The sequence below is a fragment of the Caretta caretta genome, chromosome 24 (assembly GCF_965140235.1).
Source record: "Caretta caretta isolate rCarCar2 chromosome 24, rCarCar1.hap1, whole genome shotgun sequence".
NCBI classification, from domain to species: domain Eukaryota; kingdom Metazoa; phylum Chordata; order Testudines; family Cheloniidae; genus Caretta; species Caretta caretta.
In genome coordinates, this window is record NC_134229.1 from 14,555,118 (window position 1) to 14,571,223 (window position 16,106).

At 65.3% G+C, this 16,106-nt stretch overlaps 1 protein-coding gene across 1 annotated transcript; it reads right to left on the reverse strand.

The window, feature by feature from the left end:
- Positions 1 to 1,367: 1,367 nt before the first annotated feature.
- LOC125625900 (sodium/potassium-transporting ATPase subunit gamma) lies at positions 1,368 to 13,810 on the reverse strand. The gene is made up of 6 exons (XM_048828523.2): positions 13,693 to 13,810; positions 4,925 to 4,957; positions 4,545 to 4,619; positions 2,720 to 2,753; positions 2,338 to 2,372; positions 1,368 to 1,988 (listed from the first exon to the last, which is right to left on the reverse strand). Exons 1-6 carry the CDS (start codon positions 13,721 to 13,723, stop codon positions 1,969 to 1,971), a joined length of 228 nt encoding a protein of 75 aa, XP_048684480.1. The 5' UTR covers positions 13,724 to 13,810; the 3' UTR covers positions 1,368 to 1,968.
- Between the last annotated feature and the right edge of the window lie 2,296 nt (positions 13,811 to 16,106).

Sequence of the window (16,106 nt, forward strand, 5' to 3'; positions counted from 1 at the left end):
CACTGCCAGAGGGGAAAGGCCCTGTACCCCATTCCCCCTCGCCCCGCCCTGTGTAGGGCCGTGTCCCAGATTCCTCTCCATTATTCCTGGGCAGGTCCTCAGCTTGGTCCCCCTGACAGTCCTCAGGTCCTCAGGTCCTGAGGCAGGTCCTCAGCTTGGTCGCCCCTCACAGTCCCGGTCAGTGCTGGGGACTCCAGCTGCCGCCCCCCCGCCCCCTCCCCACACACACATCCCAGAAACCTGCGTTTAGCCGTGGATCCCTCTTGAGACCTAACGGCTCAACTCCTGAAGAATGGCCTTGGAGAGCAATGCCACTGTTCTCCACAGTGTGCTCCAGGTGAGCCGTCCCCATGCGGCGTTATGTGCAGCTGGTCCCCAGCCAGAGGTGGCTGCATCTCAGCGCCCGGGCAAGCCATCCCCATGTGGTGTTATGTGCGGCTGTTCCTCCGCTGCCCCACCCCAGAGGTGGCTGCATGGGTGGTGGGTATAATAGGCCAGGGGAGGCTAAGCTTCCCCCAACAGGATGCGGCTCACCTCCCTCTGGAGGCATGCCGCCAGCCTGCCGCATTTGGAGCGCTGCTGCGAAAGGGCACCCAGGCCGCGGCCCAGCCCACACTCGGCCCGAAGCTCCACTCCCACATCCCGCTCTTCCCCCATAGCCCTGCCCATGCTGCTCCTCTTTCCGCCCTCACTCCACCTCTCCCCCGAAGCTGGCAGGGGCAGAACGGGGCTCCTCGTGCTGCGGTGGGGGGCTTGGGATTCCTCTGGCTCTGGTGGGTGAGGGGGGCTGGAAGGGGCAGGGGGCTAGCCTCCCCAATGGAGGATTCACCCGCCGCCCATGGGTGGCTGCACTTCAGCCCCAGGCAAGCCATCCCCGTGCAACGTTACGTGTGACTGTTCCCAGTCTGCCCCGCCCTAGAGGTGGCTGCACTGTTCTTTCTCAATTCTTTCTTTGCATGGTCCTGAACCCATGGAACCGAGATGTGGAGGATGAAAATACAGCACCTAGCACAGGGAGTGGGCATCATGTGGAAGACAGGCTGCCCCAGGATAAGAGTACCCCACACAGTGGAAAAGATGAGAAAGAGAACTGCACCGTCTTATATGTGTGTGTTTTCCTGCTGCCCTCTGCTGGAAGGGATCAGTCCTGCTGCGTGTGTCATAAACCCTGTACCGCGGATGGCTGCTGGGGATTCCCCCTCACCTCGGCACTGGCCTTGTAGTACTACACTGGGTGGGAGTCATGAGTGAGGGGCACCAGCAGACCTGGGGGTGGGGGGAGCCCAGGGCTGGGCTAGCAGGGGGCTGCAAGTTGGGAGTGAGGGGCATTGGCGATGGAGGTGAATAACAAAGTCGGAATAACAAAGTAAGAAACAACCCCATGTTTATTGAGCGCTGGGTCTGCTCTGCCCCGTGCTTGGGGGGGTGGGGGGCAGCCACAGGGTGGCGCCCCCTGGGGGCAGCTGAAAACACGTCATGAAAGCAGCACCCTGTCAGCATCCAGCTGCTGGCCCAGGGCCCAGGGCCCCGGGCCCAGGTGAGGCCTGTGTCTGGGCCTGGCGGGATGTTTTGGTGGTGTGTGGCCGTCCCCCCACATGGAGCACCCGCCCAATGCAGCGGGGAGGGGGGTGCCGTAAGCAAAGCAGTAATGGCATGAGAGTCACATGTGCTGGGGGGGACAGGAAGTGAAGGGGACCCAATGGGTCAAGATGGGGGGGGGCAAGTGAGGCTAAGAGACCCCCCCTCCCTGCATATGGTGCCTGCTCCCAGCATGCAATGGGCTCGCCAACCAATTGGAGGCAGAGGTTCTAAAAGACAGAGGCTCAGATAACGGGGTTCCCCCTTCCCTGCCCCCACGGATGTCGCCGGGCGCTGGAGCCGAGGTCTTGGAGCTGTCCTGGGCGAGGAGGGGGCTGCAGGGTCTGCACCCCCCAGCCAGAGGGGGGCGCTACATTCCAGTCACCAGGCCTACGCGCTGCCTGCTGGAGCTGCAAGAGAAACGGGGGGAGGGGGAGGAGTGAGAGAGGGACAGGGGAGATCAGGGCCTGAGGGGACCCCAGTGTCCAGGAGCTTCCTCCTCACCTCCAGCCCCAGCTGGGAAGATGCTTCAGCAGCTGCAGGAGGGCGTTGCCATGGCGTTACCATGGTGCCCCCACATCCCTGGCAACATCCTTCTCCAATGGAGACAAAGCAGCATCTGGAGGGGGAGCCTCACCTGACTCCCCCGGCCCCCCCAACAGAGGGACAACCCCTTCCTCTACAGGACAGTCTGATGCCAGCCAGCGGGGGGCAGCAGGGACACCCCCACCCCCATACAGACCCCCGACCTTCACTTACTTGGGGTCTTTCCTGGTTGCCTGGCCTCCGGCAGGCTGAGGGGGGACACAAAAGGGGAGACAGGTAAATTGTGGGGGGGGGGAGGTCAAGGAGGGCTGGTGGGACTGTGGGGGGCAGCTAGAGTGGGGGGAAGTGGGGGTCTGCCCCACGGGGTTGGGAGGCAGTTAGAGTGGGGGAGCTGCCCCTGGGGGGCAGTGGGGGTCTTCTCCAGGGGGCCGGGGGCAATTACAATGTGGGGAGCTGCCCCGTGGTCAAAGGGGGCAGTTACAATGTGGGGAGCTGCCCCTGGGAGTAGTTAGAGCAGGAGGCAGTGGGGGGCTGCCAAGGGGGCCGGGGAGCAAGGGGAGCAGTTATAGCGGGGGGGGGGGGGTGCAGCACCTACCTGGAGTCGGACTTTTTACATTTGAATTTCTTACCTGCAGGGAAGAGAGAGAGAGAGTGAGGGGGGGCAGCTGGGGGCAGGAGGGATTTGGGGGCAGATGATGGGGCAGGAGACCAAAGGGGAAGGGGTGGAGGGAGTAGTTGTGTGGGATAGGGTGAAGTTCAGGGGGGCAGGTAAGGGGCTGGCTGGGGGGTGGCTCTGGGGCACAGGGGGGCTGACCAGGGAGGTTTGGGGTACAGGCGGCTGGCTGAGGGGCCAGCTTTGGGAGTTTGGGGAGCCAGCCAGGGAGTTTGGGGTGCAAGGGCCCGGCCGGGGGCAGGGGTTCTGGGAGGTTTGGGAGGCCGATCAGAGGGGTTCAGAGGGCGGGGAACTGGCCAGGGGGTTTAGGGCCAGCTGAGGGGGTTCAGGGTTCATGTGGGATTGGGGCGCTGGCCGAGGGGGTTCAGGGGGCAGCCAGTGAAGTTTGGGGGTGGGGTTAGGGGCTGGCCAGGGGTTTGGGGGGTTGGGGGACCAGCCAGGGGAGTTTGGGGGTGGGAAACTGGCCAGGGGGATGGGGGGCTGGCTGGGGGGTTCAAGAGTCGCGGGGGCTGTGGAGCCGGACACTGGGATTCAGAGTGGAGGGCTTGCTGGGGGGTTTAGAGGCTGGCCGGGAAGCTCAGGGGCAGGGTTGGCAGGCAGGCCGGGGTGGGGTTTCCATGTTTTGGGGGTTCAAGTGGCCAGCTGGGGGGTTTCAGTGTTATGGGGAGTTTGAGGGGCTGGCCGGGGGGGGGGGTTGGTGTTCAGGGATGGTTTGAGGGGGCGGCCAGAGGTTAGAGGGGCTAGGGGTCCAGCCGGGGGAGTTTGGGGGCAGAGGGCTGGGGGCTGGCCGGCCGGCGGGGTGTGGGATTTGGGTTTGGCTGAGGGTTTTAGGGGCAAGCCAGGGCTCTTGGGAGGGTTGGGGGCCTGGCCGGGGGAGTTCGGGGGTGGAGGGTTGGCTTGCGGGGGATAGGAGCCAGCCGGGAGCTCAGGGGCTTGGGGGGCCAGCTGGGGGATGGGGTTCGGGGTTGAGGGCTGGCCAGGAGGAAGGGGGTCAGCTGGGGGAATTCAGGGGGGTTGTGGGGCCAGTTGCGGGGTTGGGGTTCAGGGGTTTGCAGGGCTGGCCGGCAGGATTCGGGGTTGGCGGATGGCTGGAGTTTAGTGGCCAGACAGGGGACTTGGGTGTTGGGGGTCTGCTGGGAGGTTTGAGGCGGTTTGGGAGCCAGCCAGGGGAGTTTGGGGGGATATGGGGACGGCTGGGGGAGTTTTTGGGGTTGGGGGGCCTGCTGTGGGGTTTGGGAGGGGTTGGGGGCCAGCCGGGGGAGTTTGGGGAGTTCAGGGCCTGCTGGTGGTTTCAGGGGCCAGCTGTTGGAGTTTCAGGGGGTTATGGGGCCGGGTGGGAGAGTTTGGGGTTTGAGGGGCCTGCTGGGGAGTTCAGGTGGGTTCTGGGGCCTGCTGGATTGTTTGGGGGGCTCAGGGGGCTTCTGGGGGGTTCAGGGAGTTCAGGGGCCAGCTGGGGGAGTTTGGGGGGCCTGCTGGGTGGTTCGGGGGGTTATGGGGCCAGCTGGGAGGGGTTAGGGACATTATGGGGCTGGCCAGGGGAGTTTGGGGGACTTTAGGAGCCTGCTGTGGGGGTTGGGGGGTTATGGGGTGTTCGGGGAAGTTTGGGGGTTGGGGGCCCTGCTGAGGGGGTTGGGGGGCCAGCTAGGGGTTCAGAAGGGTTCTAGGACCTGCTGAGGGGTTATGGGGTGTTATGGGGCCATCCAGGGGAGTTTGGGGGGGTTGAGGGGCCAGACGGAGGATCACTCACTCAGCGCTGTCAGGATGCCCACCACGAACATGACAATGGCCAGGACAAGGCCGACCACGCGCAGGGTGTCATAGTCTGGGAGGAGAGGAGAGGTCAGAGACAGACAACCCCACAGCCGCTCGCCCCAGCCCCACAGCCCCCTGCCCCAACCCGCTACCCCCTGCCCCCCCAGCTCCCACCAGCTCTAGTGAGGCCCCATGTTCCAGCAGATACCCCAGATGTGAGCTGGGCCAGGGGACGCCACGGAGGATCCCTGCTAGGAAGTGCCCCCCAAACTGGGGGCCAGACATGTGGAGCCGCAAACGGGGACAACTCCGGCCCCCTCCCAGCAGCACAGAAACATCAGCCCACGGGGCAGCCACACGGGTGGCCCCACTCACCGTAGGAGAAGGGATCCCGGTGTCCGTGGCCATCTGGAGAGAGAAGAGAGAGAGAGACGAACCCCTGAGCTACCCCAGCCCCGGAGAGGGCTCACCCGGCCCTGAGATGCAGCCACCTCTGGGGTGGGGCAGCTGGGGAACAGCTGCACATAACACCGCACGGGAGTTTGAGATAGGGAGGGACAGAGACTCCCATGTCATTCGCAGCAGCAGGATCATTGCTGCAGGGCAGAGGAAACCCCTGGCAAAGCCATTAACCCGGGCCAGAGCTCCCACCCTGGTTCGCACCCACCTCCCCCAGCCTTGGCGAAAACATCTTGCACTGAGTGAAGTCATCAAGAATCCAGGACAGGTCAGCAGCCCAGCACCCCCAGCGAGCCCCCTGCCCTGCTCCCCACAGCACAGCGCCCCCCACTGAGCCCCCGCCCCACTCCCTGCAGCCCAGCGCCCCCAGCGAGCCCCCTGCCCTGCTCCCCACAGCACAGCGCCCCCCACTGAGCCCCCGCCCCACTCCCTGCAGCCCAGCGCCCCCAGCGAGCCCCCTGCCCTGCTCTCCACAGCACAGTGCCCCCTACTGAACCTCCGCCCCGCTCCCTGCAGCCCAGCGCCCCCAGCGAGCCCCCTGCCCTGCTCTCCACAGCACAGCGCCCCCTACTGAACCTCCGCCCCGCTCCCTGCAGCCCAGCGCCCCCAGCGAGCCCCCTGTCCTGCTCCCCACAGCACAGTGCCCCCCACTGAGTCCCCGCCCCACTCCTTGCAGCACAGCGCCCCCAGCGAGCCGCCTGCCCTGGTCCCCACAGCACAGCACCCCCTACTGAGCCCCCGCCCTGCTCCCTGCAGCCCAGCGCCCCCAGCAAGCCCCCTGCCCTGCTCCACACAGCACAGCGCCCCCCACTGAGCCCCCTCCCCGCCCCATTCCCTGCAGCGCTGTCTGTTGGGGTGGCCCTGCAGGATGAATAATGCAAACCCCAATGCAGGCCATGGGGGGTTGCCATGGAAACAAGCACATCAGGAGTCTGCATCCTCAGCTGGCTGCCAGGGCGGGGTGGGGGGGCAGCAGGGAGGGAACCGGGGACCTGGCACCCAGCCACCACCTGCGGAAACCAGCCCTGGCACGGCCCTGCCAGTGACCGGCAGCCCCCTGCTCTCCTAGCCCTGGGTCCCGGCAGAGGGATCCGCGTGGGGGTACCTGGGGAGGTTCCCGGCTCTGGCACCTGGCCAGGGAATCAAGGGCTGGGCATAGACAGACAGATGGAGACCGGCAGGGAGTGCCCCCCAACACGCACCCACTCTGCCCTCCTGGTCCCCCCACCCCGGCATGGGCTGTGTCCTAGCAACCGGGGGGGGGGGCAGAGAGCACGTCCACCCCCCCAATATTAGGGCTCAACCTCAGGATGGGTGTAAGACAAAGACTGGCCATGACTCTACCCACCCCTGGGAGGCTCTGAGCCCTGCCCCCCAACCCTGGGCCGCCTCTACTGAGCCCCACTCCCCACCCCACCTCTGGGTCTCTTTCCCTACCCCCATCGTCTGGCCATTGGTTGACTCTCCCCATGTCCACCTCAACCCTAGATCCATGAGGTCAGCACTGACTGTGAGGGGGGAGCATCCCTGCATCACAGCCCCCCCCCGGTGAGCCCCCGCCCTGCTCCCTGCTGACTCCCTACCCCCACAGCACAGCGCCCCACGCAGAGCCTCCGCCCTGCTCCCTGCATCACAGCACCCCCCATGGAGCCCCCGCCCTGCTCCCTGCATCACAGCGCCCCCTGCTGACTCCCTACCCCCACAGCACAGTGCCCCCCGCTGAGCCCCCTGCTCCCTGCATCACAGCGCCCCCCGCGGAGTCCCCACCCTGCTCCCTGCATCACAGCGCCCCCGCAGAGCCCCCGCCCTGCTCCCTGCATCACAGCGCCCCCTGCTGACTCCCTACCCCCACAGCACAGTGCCCCCCACTAAACCCCCTGCTCCCTGCATCACAGCGCCCCCCGCTGAGCCCCCGTCCTGCTCCCTGCATCACAGCGCCCTCTGCTGACTCCCTACCCCCACAGCACAGTGCCCCCCGCTGAGCCCCCTGCTCCGTGCATCACAGCGCCCCCCGCTGAGCCCCCGCCCTGCTCCCTGCATCACAGCGCCCCCCACTGAGCCCCCGCCCTGCTCCCTGCATCACAGCGCCCTCTGCTGACTCCCTACCCCCACAGCACAGTGCCCCCCGCTGAGCCCCCTGCTCCCTGCATCACAGCTCCCCCCGCAGAGCCCCTGCCCTGCTCCCTGCATCACAGCACCCCCCATGGAGCCCCCGCCCTGCTCCCTGCATCACAGAGCCCCCTGCTGACTCCCTACCCCCACAGCACAGCGCCCCCCGCTGAGCCCCCTGCTCCCTGCATCACAGCACCCCCCATGGAGCCCCCGCCCTGCTCCCTGCATCACAGCACCTCCTGCTGACTCCCTACCCCCACAGCACAGTGCCCCCCGCTGAGCCCCCTGCTCCCTGCATCACAGCACCCCCCGCAGAGCCCCCGCCCTGCTCCCTGCATCACAGCGCCCCCTGCTGACTCCCTACCCCCACAGCACAGTGCCCCCTGCTGAGCCCCCTGCATCTCAGCGCCCCCCGCGGAGCCCCCACCCTGCTCCCTGCAGGCTCAGCAGCTGGGGGGCTCTGCAAGCAAACCAGCCATGCTCTCGCGCAGTGGCAGGTCAGCCGCCAGGCGAGCTCCCTCAGCCCAGATGCTGCCAGAGCTCTCGCCCGTTGCTGGGAGACGGGGGGAGCTGCCCCCCAGTACAACTGATCCAGCAATGCTGCCTGAGTCTGCCGAGAGCCTACACCCATTGCTGGGAGAGGGATGGACTCTTCTGTTCGTCTCAAGAGGGTGTTAATCCTGAAGCCTAGTGACAACAGTGTAGATGCCCACAGAGCCCTGTGCTGCTCAGCTGCTACACGCACACACACACAGCTTGCACAGACACACACACAACACTCAGAGTGCTGCGCTGGCTTATCAGTGCCCAACTGGAGGGGGTGAGTGGGAGAGGCTGGAGAGGCTGGTGGGGTCACGGTGAGGGTGTGCAGTGTGTGTGAGTGCAGGGTTGATGCTGTTGTGGGGCAGTCTGAATGTGTGTGTGTGTGTAATCAACACTATAGCTGCATTAGAGCTGCACTGTTAATTTGAACTGCCCACCAGATTCAAAGCACACAGAGCTCACAGAGCACGGCTACGCTGGGAGTAACACACACGGCACACAACACAGTGCACAGACAACACACTGCACAGATCACACAGACAACACACTGCACAGAATGGACACACACACTAGGGGTGTAAAATGTTAACAGGTTAACCCGCCTTAACCGTCATTAACCCCTGGGCTGGCCAACCAACCAGCCCACCGACCCCCGCAGCCCCACGCCAACCAACCGGCCCACGGACCCCTGGAGCCCCACGCCAACCAACCGGCCCACCGACCCCGGCAGCCCCACGCCCACCAAGCGGCCCGCCGACCCCCGCAGCCCCACGCCAACCAACCAGCCCGCCGACCCCCGCAGCCCCACGCCAACCAACTGGCCCACCAACCCCCGCAGCCCCATGCCAGACAACCGGCCCGCCGACCCCAGCAGCCCCACGCCCACCAACCGGCCCACCGACCCCCGCAGCCCCACGCCAACCAACCAGCCCACCGACCCCCGCAGCCCCACGCCAACCAACCGGCCCACGGACCCCTGGAGCCCCACGCCAACCAACCGGCCCACCGACCCCGGCAGCCCCACGCCCACCAAGCGGCCCGCCGACCCCCACAGCCCCACGCCAACCAACCAGCCCGCCGACCCCCGCAGCCCCACGCCAACCAACCAGCCCGCCGACCCCCGCAGCCCCACGCCAACCAACCGGCCCACGGACCCCTGGAGCCCCACGCCAACCAAGCGGCCCACCGACCCCGGCAGCCCCACGCCCACCAAGCGGCCCGCCGACCCCCGCAGCCCCACGCCAACCAACCAGCCCGCCGACCCCCGCAGCCCCACGCCAACCAACTGGCCCACCAACCCCCGCAGCCCCATGCCAGACAACCGGCCCGCCGACCCCAGCAGCCCCATGCCGGCCAACCAGCCCTCCGACCCCCGCAGCCTCACACCAACCAACCAGCCCACCAACCCCTGGAGCCCCACGCCAACCAACCAGCCCACCGACCCCCGCAGCCCCACGCCCACCAACCGGCCTGCCGACCCCCGCAGCCTCACACCAACCAACCGGCCCGCCGATCCCCGCAGCCTCATGCTGGACAACTGACCCGCCGACCCCCGCAGCCCCACACCAACCAACCGGCCCGCCGACCCCCACAGCCCCATGCCAGACAACTGGCCGGCCGACCCCAGCAGCCTCACACCAACCAACCGGCCTGCCGACCCCCGCAGCCTCATGCCGGACAACCGACCCGCCGACCCCCGCAGCCCCACGCCAACCAACCGGCCCGCCGACCCCCGCAGCCCCATGCCAACCAACCAGCCCGCCGACCCCAGCAGCCCACAGCGACTGACCAGCCCACCAACTCCAACGGCCCCACGCCGGCCAACTGGCCGGCCGACCCCAGCAGCCCCACACCAGCCAGCCAGCTGACCCCAGCCCCTGCCACACCGGCCGGCTGAACCTGACCTCAGCCCCTCTCCTTTTAATCCGTTAACCGTTTAAACAATCATTTTACTCATTGAAATGGTTCCCTTTTTAAACGCTATTTACATCCCTAAGACACACACACTGCACAGAGTGGAACACACCCGCGGCATAGAGCACACACGCAGAGCCGGACGCAGACAGCTCCCGAATCCCTGTGCTGACCGGGGGGGTGGGGGGGGGATTCTTGGCAGCGCAGCCAGCCGCAGAGCCACAGCCCAGCCAGCACGAACTCCCCACGCCAGAGCCTGGCCCCGAGACACACAAACCCCGTAGGCACCCGCTGCCCCCCCAGACACCCAGCGCACACTCGCAGTACACACCCCACTGCCCCCCCCATTCGCTCCCTCCCCCGGGGGAAGCCCTCGATCCCACACCCACGGGGGAGAGTGGCTACACACCACAGTGCACACGCATACCACACACTGCACTACACAACACCCCGTGCGACACAGCCCACAAAACCCCTTCAGCATGCGTACCCCCCCTTGCACAACACCCCACCGCGCGCACACAACCCCAACACAACAGCCCACTGCACCTGCCGAGGGGCCGGGGGCGGACAGGCACACTGCACCGCCAGACAACACCTAAAAGCCAGTCCCTTGGAGTCAGGCACACTGCTGCCCCTCGGCAGCCTCACACACACACACTATAGCACTTACACCCTCACCCCCTCACAACCCGATACACCCCCAAACATACACACAATCACAGCCTCACTTGGCCACACTCATTGTGACCCAGCATACACACTGCCATACCCTTGCAAAATTCACACACACGTACAAATTGTCAGGCCCTCGCAACCCGCCACCGAACCCCACAAACATCCCACAGCGTGTGCCGACACACGCATGCACACACAGCCCCACACCCGCAAAGGACATGGGGTAGCGAGAGATTCTTCCACAGCCCGACAATCACACACCATTGCAGCCTGAGGAAGGCTGCCGTAAGAGTACTGTGCTGTACGATGGGAACCCACCCCACACCCAGTTACACCCTGAACACGCACTGTGCCCACACCCACGCACACACACACAGCCCACCCTATCTGCAGCAACTCCATGGGCACCGCAGGGGGAAGGGACAGACGGAGTGCACTTCCCCACACAACCTTACACCATATACACTGACACAACACACCCACGCACACACTTAGCCTCACACACATTCGCACCACACACACTAACACAACATACCCTTATGCCTCAAAACACACTGCACTGCATACACAGGGGACACACACACGCACCACACACACACTGCACTGCATACACAGGGGACACACACACGCACCACACACACACTGCACTGCATACACAGGGGACACACACATACTGTACCAGACACACACACTGCACGAGGGCTCCCAGTTCCCATCCCAGTCACTCCCGCAGCCTCTGGTAAAGGGGAGCCGGGAGTCGTAGCCCCACAGCTCCCTCCTCCCCCAGGCCCCCCCCACCCCACAGCTCCCTCCTCCCCCAGGTCCCCCCCCACCCCACAGCTCCCTCCTCCCCCAGGCCCCCCCTGCCCCAGAGCTCCCTGCTCCCCAGGCCCCCCCTGACTCCCCCCTCCCCACAGCTCCCTGCTCCCCCCAGACACCACCCCCCTGCCGCTGCCTCCCCGAAGCTGATCTGCAGCCCCTCTCACTTCCTGTGTGTGGCAGCTGCTTCCCAGCTATGTCTGGAGCTGTGAGTGTCCCGGAGCCAGCCAGCCCTGAATCCATCCCTCCATCCCTCCCTCCGTCCTGCCCTGTATCCATCCCTCCATCCATCCAGCCCTGAATCCATCCCTCCCTCCATCCCTCCATCCCTGAATCCATCCCTCCATCCATCCATCCCTGAATCCATCCCTCCAGCCAGACAGCCTTGTATCCATCCCTCCATCCATTCCTCCCTCCATCCCTGAATCCATCCCTCCATCCCTCTCTCCATCCAGTCCTGAATCCATGCCTCCAGCCAGCCAGCCCTGTATCCATCCATCCCTCCACCCAACCCTGTATCCACCCCTCTATCCAGCCCTGTATCCATCCCTCCACCCCCCCTCCATCCAGCCTTGTATCCATCCCTCCATCCCTCCCTCCGTCCAGCCCTGTATCCATCCCTCCAGCCAGCCTTGTATCCATCCCTCCATCCCTCCCTCCGTCCTGCCCTGTATCCATCCCTCCATCCATCCAGCCCTGAATCCATCCCTCCCTCCATCCCTCCATCCCTGAATCCATCCCTCCATCCCTCTCTCCATCCAGCCCTGAATCCATGCCTCCATCCATCCAGCCCTGTATCCATCCATCCCTCCGTCCAGCCCTGAATCCATCCCTCCATCCCTCCCTCCGTCCAGCCTTGTATCCATCCCTCCATCCCTCCCTCCGTCCAGCCCTGAATCCATCCCTCCATCCCTCCCTCCGTCCAGCCTTGTATCCATCCCTCCATCCCTCCCTCCGTCCTGCCCTGTATCCATCCCTCCATCCATCCAGCCCTGAATCCATCCCTCCCTCCATCCCTGAATCCATCCCTCCATCCATCCAGCCCTGAATCCATCCCTCCAGCCAGACAGCCTTGTATCCATCCCTCCATCCATCCCTCCCTCCATCCCTGAATCCATCCCTCCATCCCTCTCTCCATCCAGCCCTGAATCCATGCCTCCAGCCAGCCAGCCCTGTATCCATCCATCCCTCCACCCAACCCTGTATCCACCCCTCTATCCTTCCCTCCATCCAGCCCTGTATCCATCCCTCCACCCCTCCCTCCATCCAGCCCTGTATCTATTCCTCTATCCCTCCCTCCATCCAGCCCTGTATCCATCCCTCCATCCATTCCTCCCTCCACCCCTGAATCTATCCCTCCATCCAACCCTGTATCCATCCCTCCATCCCTCCCTCCGACCAGCCCTGTATCCATCCCTCCATCCAGCCCTGAATCCATCCCTCCAACCAGCCCTGAATCCATCCCTCTATCCTTCCCTACATCCAGCCCTGAATCCATCCCTCCTCCCCCCGCACACACCTTCCCTCTGTCCATCAGCCCCTTGGGGCAGAGCCATGTGCCCAGGCAGGGAGCTGGCATGGTGAGGATGGGGGGGAGGGGACCTTGGGCAGCAGCCCGGCACTCTGGACATTGGGGGGTGAGTCTGATGTGGAGGAGTGGGGTGGCTCTTCAGGGAGAGGGGGGTGGGATGCCAGGGGTTGGGTGGTGCAGCGGGAGCAGGGGGCAGGCAGAGGGTTGCAATGCCAGGGACTCGGGCTGCATGGGCGCAGCCGTCCTGCAGTTCTGGCTTCAGCACCAGGGATGAAGGGGGGATTCGGGCTTTGTGGATGCAGCGGATTCGGGCACCGTGGGAGCAGGGGGAATCAGGCACCATGGGAGCAGGGGGAGTTCGGCACCATGGGTGCAGGGGTAATTGGGCACTTTGAGCAGAGGGGAACAGGGCACACTGGGCACAGGGGAATGAGGCACTGTGGGCAGACGGGAATTGGACACTGTGGGCAGAGGGGAATCGGGTACCATAGCAGCAGGGGGAGTCGGGCACCGTGGGCAGAGGGGAGTCGGGCACTGCGGGCGCAGGGGAGTCGGGCACCGTGGGCAGAGGGGAGTTGGGCACCACGGGCAGAGCGGAGTCGGGCACTGCGGGCGCAGGGGAATCGGGCACCGCGGGCAGAGGGGAGTCGGGCACCGCGGGCAGAGGGGAGTCAGGCACCGTGGGCAGAGGGGAGTCGGGCACCGCGGGCGCAGGGGAATCGGGCACCGCGGGCAGAGGGGAGTCGGGCACCGCGGGCGCAGGGGAGTCGGGCACCGCGGGCGCAGGGGAATCGGGCACCGCGGGCAGAGGGGAGTCAGGCACCGTGGGCAGAGGGGAGTCGGGCACCGCGGGCGCAGGGGAGTCGGGCACCGCGGGCAGAGGGGAGTCGGGCACCGTGGGCAGAGGGGAGTCGGGCACCGCGGGCGCAGGGGAATCGGGCACCGCGGGCAGAGGGGAGTCAGGCACCGTGGGCAGAGGGGAGTCGGGCACCATGGGCAGAGGGGAGTAGGGCACCGCGGGCAGAGGGAGGATCTGGGCACCGTGGGATTCAGGCCCCCTGGTGCGGGTGGCCGGGGAGGGGCTCACCGTGCCTAGGTGCCTCGGTGGGGGTGGCCATGCTGCAGCCGCGGCTCTCTCCCGTCGCAGGAGCGAATGCGGCAGCGGCCGAGGGAGGGAGCGGGCGGGAAGCGGTTTTTTTTTTTTTTTTTTTCCGCTGCGCATGGAGGAGGGCGGCGGCCAATGGGAGTCAGACGCGGCTGGGCTCGGGGTGGGGGGCGGGGGGAGCTGCCTGGCTGGGGAGGGGGCAACCTCTCCAGCCGGCCCTGCCGTGCTCCCCCCACTCCTGTCACCTGCAGCTACCTCGACTCTCCACAGGGCTTCCCCAGCGTTACCTACAGGGTGGTTCTCCAGGCCCTGAGATGCAGCCACCTCTAGGGTGGGGCAGCCGGGGAACAGCCACACATAACACCATAGAGGGACAGCTCACCTGGCACTGAGATGCAGCCACTCCTGGGGTAGGGCAGCCAGGGAACAGCCGCACATAACACCACAGAAGGACAGCTCACTTGGCACTGAGATGCAGCCATCTCTGGGGCAGGACAACCAGGGAACAGCCACACATAACACCATAGAGGGACAGCTCACTTGGCACTGAGATGCAGCCATCTCATGTTATGTTATGAGCCACACATAACACCATAGCCACACATAACACCATAGAGGGACAGCTCACTTGGCACCGAGATGCAGCCACCCCTGGGGCAGGACAGCCAGGGAACAGCCGCACATAACACCATAGAGGGACAGCTCACTTGGCACTGAGATGCAGCCACCTCTGGGGCAGGACAGCCAGGGAACAGCCACATATAACACCATAGAGGGACAGCTCACTTGGCACTGAGATGCAGCCACCTCTGGGGCAGGACAGCCAGGGAACAGCAGCACATAACACCATAGCGGGACAGCTCACTTGGCACTGAGATGCAGCCACCTCTGGGGCAGGACAGCCAGGGAACAGCTGCACATAACACCATAGCGGGACAGCTCACCTGGCACTGAGATGCAGCCACCTCTGGGGCAGGGTGGCTGGGGAACAGCCACACATAATTACACAGCAAGATCGCTAGTCCAGTGTGGAGATGCAGCCACCAACCCCACATACTCCCCTGCCCCACCCTCCCAGAGCCGCCCCACGTGCCCACCAACCTGGGTTAGGTGCCCCACCTCTCACAGTGCTGGGAGCAGTCAAAGATGCAGACACCCCCTCCCACAGAAAAGCATGTTCATCATAGAAGTTGCCTTCTTTTGTGTGCAGACCCCCCCTCCCCCCCAACCCACTGCACAGACCCACAGTGAGGCCTGGTCTATGCTGCCACTTTAATAGCGCTGCAGCTTCCTCGCTCAGGGGTGTGAACCCCGCACCCCGAGCGCTGCAAGTCTCAGCGCTGGAAAGCAGCAGCATAGGAAGAGCCCCAGTGTGGGGAGCTGCTCCCCTCATGGGGGGGCTTTTTCCCCCACACTGGTGCCACGACTACACAGCCACGTTAACGACACCGCGCTTTAACCTTGCTAGTGGAGACCTGCCCTGAGACAGTCCCTGCCCCACAGCACCCAGTTTAAACCGCCACAGTGGGGGAGGGGAAACTGAGGCACCAAGTGGGAAAGGGCCTTTGGCGGTTTCCAGATCCACCAGCCACAGGAGTTGAAGGGCCAAACTAGGTGAAGGCTACGGGGGGGGGGGGGGGGGGAGGGGAGGAGGGGGGAGATATAAAATTATGCAAATCACTACCTGGGCTCATTTGTATATCTGCATTCATTTCAGCCTAATCCAGAGAGCCCTGTGGCTGTCCAGCCGGGGCAGGGCTGGGCCAAGAGCTCTGGGGGATTGAGGGTAAAATCTCAAGGGGATACTGGCCAGCAGGAGGGAGACAGTCCTCGTGCATTGGGGGATGGGCGTTCGGGCTGGGGGGTCACAGGGCAGCGCCAGGGCCTGGGGCACACGGACCCCTCTGCTGGGTCAAGGACTAGCAACGTGAGAGCTGTGACCTGACAAACATGCGTGCGCGTGGTCTGTGCGCGCGTCCTGCTGCCCCCTGCTGGAGGGGATCAAACCTGCTTTGTGTCTGCTCATGCACCTCCCAGGGATCAGGCCCGCCCCCTACACACACATGCAGAAAGCACCCGCTCAGCCACGGGCCGGGATCCCACCACACCCGAGCCGGTGATTGGGACAGGACCTGCTCCCAGCGCACGACTCTTGGGGCAGCTTCTCTAGCTGGCCCAGCCCCTGCCCCACGGCGCCCTTGGAATGGCCTGTCCGCAATCACAGACCATGCACTGGCGACCGGGAGCCAGGGACGAGAGAGAGGGGCTGCGGGTCGGGTCAGGAGTGAGGGGCACCAGCAGAGCTGGGGGGGAGCCCAGGGCTGAGAGGGCAGCAGGCTGCAGGTGAGGGGAACTGGCAGAGCTGGGGGGGCAAGCTTGGCAGCGGGGGTGGGGGG

What these genes read in the sequence shown, in the direction of transcription:
- LOC125625900 (XM_048828523.2), bottom strand. Translation starts at nt 13,723, where the DNA reads ATGGCCACCCCCACCGAGGCACCTAGGCACG. An exon ending in CACCGAGGCACCTAGGCACG is followed by an intron (nt 4,958 to 13,692) that starts GTGAGCCCCTCC and finishes TTCTCTCTCCAG; the next exon opens with ATGGCCACGGACACCGGGAT. An exon ending in GCAACCAGGAAAGACCCCAA is followed by an intron (nt 1,989 to 2,337) that starts GTAAGTGAAGGT and finishes TTTCTCTTGCAG; the next exon opens with CTCCAGCAGGCAGCGCGTAG.